Source organism: Arachis ipaensis, chromosome B07 (genome assembly GCF_000816755.2).
Source record: "Arachis ipaensis cultivar K30076 chromosome B07, Araip1.1, whole genome shotgun sequence".
NCBI lineage: Eukaryota > Viridiplantae > Streptophyta > Magnoliopsida > Fabales > Fabaceae > Arachis > Arachis ipaensis.
The window spans coordinates 112570915-112576974 of record NC_029791.2 but is presented as its reverse complement, the minus strand read 5'-3'; the positions used below and the strand labels follow the sequence as shown (position 1 = coordinate 112576974).

Sequence of the window (6060 nt, the reverse complement as noted above, 5' to 3'; positions counted from 1 at the left end):
AAACCAAAGAAAAGGGGAAAAAAAAAAACAAGAAGAAAAAGAAGAAAAGGAAAGAACACAAGCTGCCATACACTACATAAGGTCCTCCCTCATGATCTGCAAAACAAACCTTATTTTAGTACAATACCGTTAGATTGAATTCAATTGCAACAAGAAGAATATGTAAAAATATTGCAAGAAGAATATGTTAAAAAGAACAAGTATAGGGAACTAAACTTTAATTAGCTAATTTTTTGTAATTGTAAAAACTCTCATTTTTTTAGAATTTAGGGTTTAGAAATCAAGATTTAAGATTGAGAGTTTATAATTTAAGATAAAAAAGGTGATTCTAAAAATATTAGTTGATATTGAGTGAAAAAAGTTTGTTCCTAATTGAGTTCTGTTAAAAAATATGTAGCAGCACATGCTTACTTTAGGTACTTGACAGAGTCCCCAGATAAAACAATGGTGAACGAGCCTTTCTCCTTGATGAATTTTTCAGAGAGATCAAAGACATATTTGGCCAAAGACACAGGAATGTGCTGCTTATCAAGCACCTCGATGCTCCTGTTGTTCCATTGTGCCTTCACTGATACACCAACATGAGCTCTCTTAGGTTTCATGACAACTGGAGTAAAAGCACGATTGCATCTTAGAGGATTATTGCAAAGTAAAGATTTGTGTCCAAACAATGATAATGTTGTATTATGGGATGGTTGCATTGGATTTTTTTTGTAGAGCAATCTAGTTTGGGAAGTGCATGAAAGTGAGAAAGGTGTGGAAGTAGCCATTCGTGTGGTAGCTATGAATAAGTGGAAAATCAAGATGTGTTGTTGATATTGCTATGCTTGTTTATATTTAAACATGCAGGCTTGGATCCCTTTGTTATTCATGGAAGCAAGGTATGGATCCGAATGTTACAACTAGAAGCAATAATAGTACAGAAAGTGAATTAAGTGTAAAGTAATAATAGTTCAAGAAAAGCTCTTTAAATGAACCATATAAGATCTTACAGATTTACGCATCACATTTATTTACTTTATTGTTTGATAAGCTAGAATTATGAACCTTATATCTCACCTTAAACTATTGAAAAAACTATATATCCAAGGTGATCCACACCCAAACTACTCGGAGACGACGTTATACCTCAGAACTGCCAAAGTCAAAATTGGTATAACAGATCCGTTATACACCTCCATAGTCGTCATGCGAATTTCGGAGCACAATGAAAAGGACGGCTAATGAAACTTCACAATAAATACCCGATGCGGGCGACCTATAGGGGGTATAACAAAAAAGGAACTATATACAACAAAACAAAAAGTCCCAATTTCCAGTTTGATATTTTCGAGATTATAAACTGACTTAAGCGTCGGAATCCTTTTTGAAGTAAAAAGGTACTCCACACTACTCGGACAAAAGAGAAATTCTTGATGCAACGCATCGGACGACATTTCTAGCACTCTTCCATTTGTGGATGACCTATACCTCGAAGTCTAGTTCCATACCAGAACAGAAGATAATTTAGTGTTTGGGAATTGGGATGAAACTCTTGGGAAGATTGGGTACCCCCACTGCTTTTGGTCGATGTTCACCTTGAGAAGATTCAAGTTAGCAATGTGGATCTTGTGAGTTTATCTAAGACTATTTTTTAAAAAGAGACGGAAAGATGAAATTATGAGACAGATATTAAGAGACAGAGATTAAATTAAGTTTTTAGATTGTATTTTTAGATTAACCCTAGTACTATATTTGGTTTAAGATAAATACAGAGATTTAGGGTTAGGTTTAGAATTAAAAAAATAAATAAATAAGAGTATTTTTGAAAAAAAATATTATTAGAGTTATAATCTCTATTTTTAGAAATTTCAGGCTCTTGTGTCTCCCCTCTTTAAAGGTATTAAAATGACTAAAATTTTATACTCAAAACCAAAATTTTAGTTCTAATTTTTAATAACCAAACATAATATTTATTCTGAATCTCCTAATTCCATTCATAATCCTATAAAATAAACGTAACCTAAATATAGGATCAGAAGATCAAGTGAGAAATGAGAACTATACCATGTCGAAGAGGTTTTACCTTATATAAACAATTTATGGTGTGGCTACTTGGTTGTGAGAATGTGGGTGGAATGGAGTGATTGAGTGGGTGAGTAAACTAAAGAAACTATTTTGAGAATTTTTTTTATTGACAGATTTGAAGAAGAGGAGTAGGTGAAAATGAAGAAGGTGATAAAGACCTCAAGGAGAAGGTGAGAATGAAAGAAGAAAGAAGGACAAATCACACTTAAAGGTAGGATATTTTTCATTTTAATAAAATTTTTATACAAAAAATAATGGTATCTCTAATTAAAGTCTTTCTAGAGCGTAAAATATATCTTAATTATTTTTTCTTTGTTAAGGTAAAAATTGAACAAAAAATTCTCTATCTTTATCATTGTTCATACCCTGGTCCAAAAACACAACCAGACTCAAAATGAATAAAACCCAATTAAGAGATCTGATTCAGTCAACATCTACCCGATTCCATAAAGGTCGGACACAGCGACAAAAGTCTGGCCCTACTTATTCAAATAAGTAACTAACTCTCAAGATGTCTCCTATTAATCTAGAAGAGAGATCTCAACAACTTCCCTAGCAAATGGGAACGGTTATCCACCATCAAAGGTAGAACTACTCTAAAAGATGGTTATTAATTCTACTATAAATAAACTGACACCTCAGGTATATTCAAAACCCAATCTACTAAAAACCTGCTAAAACCCTTGCTAATTTAAGCATCAGAGTCCTTTGCAGGTACCACCCCCACCTTTGCCAAAACGTCGAACGGCGGCACCTCAGTACTAAAAGACATCAGAATTAACCCCAAAGGGAGTTTGGACCTCACGTTCAAGCCTAAATCATCATTTCAGATAACCTTTGGAACATTGGCGTCATTGTCGGGGACCTGAAAATTTACACCCAACAATGGCGGATGATCAACCCGAATATGGGCATACGACATCCAAATCCGAGCCAGAATATCACAACGACAATTGAGCATCGATGATACTCCCGTAACAAGATAGGACATGCATCCATAATGGAGAGGGGACTTCACGAAATCCGCAACCCAAAAGGATAAATTTGGAAGTCCACCCACCCGAAGATGCGATAAACTGGAATTCAACAGAACTGATGGGTCTGATATATGGATACCATGGCCGTTTAGAGCATCTCGAGCAAGAGATAGAGCGACAAAAAGAAGCTAAAAGAGACCTAAGAAGGGAGGTGCGTCGACGAAGAGAATTGGAAGAAAAGCTCTTGAAATTAGAAGCTGATCTTTGAGGTTGGAGCAATCACGCAGATCGGAAAGAAATCCCTTTTAGAGGAGAAGATCTATTCATTGAAGAGATTATGTGGGTTAGGGTTCCTAGAAACTTTAAAAGGCCCAACATGGACCTCTATGATGGGATGACTGACCCAAGACACCATTTAAGCAACTTTAAAAGTCAGATGTACTTGGCTGACGCGTCTGATGCGACTTGCTGCAAAGCTTTTTCGACAAAATTAACCAAAGCGGCGATGAAGTGGTTTGATAGTCTACACCCAAGTTTGTGACCTTCTTTGACGATCTTACAAGAAAATTTCTCACTCGATTCTCAATCTAGAAGGCAAAAGTCAAGCATGCTCCAAGTCTCCTATGGGTTAAACAGGAGGTCGGAGAAACTCTCTGAACCTATATGAAAAGATTCAACAAATCTTGCTTGGAGATTCAAAATCTGCCTCTAGAATCAGTATTAATAGGGCTAGTTAATGGCCTCAAAAAAGGATAATTTTCTCAATCCATATCAAAGCGAAATCTGACCTTCCTGTACGAGGTACAAGAGCGAGCAGAAAAGTACATCAATATGGAAGAGAATGCCTAACTAAGAAAACCCGTTTGTGGAGTTGAACGCCAGTTTTTGTGCCAGTTTGGGCGTTCAACTCCAGCTTTTGATCCTTTTCTGGCGCTGGACGCCAGAATTGGGCAGAGGACTGGCGTTAAATACCAGTTTACATCGTCTATCCTTGTGCAAAGTATGGACTATTATATATTGCTGGAAAGCCCTGGATGTCTACTTTCCAACGCAATTAGAAGCACGCCATTTCGAATTCTATAGCTCCAGAAAATCCACTTTGAGTGCAGGGAGGTCAGAATCCAACAGCATCAGCAGTCCTTTTTCAGCCTGAATCAGATTTTTGCTCAGCTCCTTCAATTTCAGCCAGAAAAATACCTAAAATTACAGAAAAACACACAACTCATAGTAAAGTCCAGAAATATGAATTTTTCCTAAAAAATAATAAAAATATACTAAAAACTAACTAAAACATACTCTAAACTATATGAAATTATCCCCAAAAAGCGTATAAAATATCCGCTCATCACAACCCATCTTGACTCCAGCGTCCTTGCAGAGCAGAGAAATCACGCTTGGATAAGCCAACCTGGCCTCTTTTGAATTTTTGTTAGCAATCTTATAGAGCTCAGTTGAAATCAGCTGATGAACCTCCACTTCCTTTCCCATCATGATGCAATGAATCATCACTGCTCTTTTAACTGTGACTTCAGAACAGTTGCTAGTGGGCAACAGAGAACGCACAATGAAGTCCAGCCATCCTCTGGCAACTGGTTTGAGATCCTCCCTCTTGAGTTGATTTGGGACGCCCTTTGTGTTGGTGGTCCACCTGGCTCCAGGGATACATATGTCCTCTAGAATCTTATCCAGGCCAATGTCTGCTCTCATCATCCTCCTGTTGAAGGAGTCTGGATCATCCTTTAGCTGAGGTAGCTTTAGTATCTCTCTGATCTTGTCAGGGGTGGTATGAACAATCTTTCCCCTGACCATGGTCCGAAATTCGTAGCAGGCAGTTCCAGATAGTCTTTGCTTGTCAGTCTGCCACATATTAGCATAGAACTCTTGGACCATGTTCCTTCCTATTTTCGTTTCAGGATTAGCTAGGACTTCCCAGTTCCTGATTCGAATTTGCTCCTGGATCTCCGGATATTCGTCTTCTTTCAGATCGAATCTAACTTCCGGGATCACTGATCTCAGACCCATTACTTTAAGATAATGGTCTGAATGTTCTTTAGATAAGAACTTCCCTTGATTCCAAAGTGGTTTTGGAACGCTCTCTTTCTTGCCTCTTGGAGTGGATTGTTTTCCTTTGGGAGCCATGATCTTAGTGATCTCGGAAAAACACACCAAACTTAGAGGTTTGCTTGTCCTCAAGCAAAAGAAAAGAAAGGAGGGGATAGAAGGAGATCGAGGTGCACAGTCCATTGATAATGAACTTCTTATCAGAATCAATATCTTAAAGCTCCCCGTAACCATATGGTGACACACTTGTAATCACGTATGGTCCGCTCCACCGGGATTTCAGTTTCCCGGGGAATAGCCTGAGTCTAGAGTTAAACAACAGGACCTTCTGTCCTGGTTCAAAGATTCTAGATGACAGCTTTCTGTCATGCCATTTTTTTTATTTTTCTTTATAAAGCTTGGCATTTTCGAAAGCTGTGAATCTGAATTCCTCTAGCTCATTTAGCTGGAGCAATCGTTTTTCTCCTACTAATTTGGCATCAAAGTTTAGGAATCTGGTTGCCCAGTAGGCCTTATGTTCCAGTTCCACGGGCAGGTGGCATGCCTTACCATACACGAGTTGGTATGGAGAGGTCCCTATAGGGGTCTTGAATGCTGTTCTGTAAGCCCACAGAGCATCATCCAAGCTCCTTGCCCAATCCTTTCTACGGGTACTTACTGTCTGTTCCAGGATTCTCTTTAATTCTCTGTTAGAGACTTCAGCTTGCCCATTGGTTTGTGGATGATATGGGGTGGCCACTTTGTGGCGAATTCCATACCAAACCATGGCAGAGTAAAGCTGTTTATTGCAGAAGTGAGTGCCCCCATCACTGATTAACACTCTAGGGACACCAAACCTGCTAAAGATATGTTTCTGGAGGAACTTCAGCACTATTTTAGTATCATTAGTGGGTGTGGCAATAGCCTCAACCCATTTTGATACACAGTCAACTGCCACCAGAATATAAGTGTTTGA

The 6060-nt window shown here is 38.3% G+C and overlaps 1 protein-coding gene across 1 annotated transcript in view; it reads right to left on the bottom strand.

The window, feature by feature from the left end:
• Positions 1-830, bottom strand: part of LOC107605851 (probable 6-phosphogluconolactonase 4, chloroplastic) — a 2170-nt gene extending 1340 nt beyond the window's left edge. Inside the window, exon 1 of the mRNA XM_016307776.2 lies at positions 412-830. Coding sequence (XP_016163262.1) covers positions 412-770 — 359 coding nt within the window. The 5' untranslated portion in view covers positions 771-830. The remainder of the gene's footprint in view (positions 1-411) is intronic.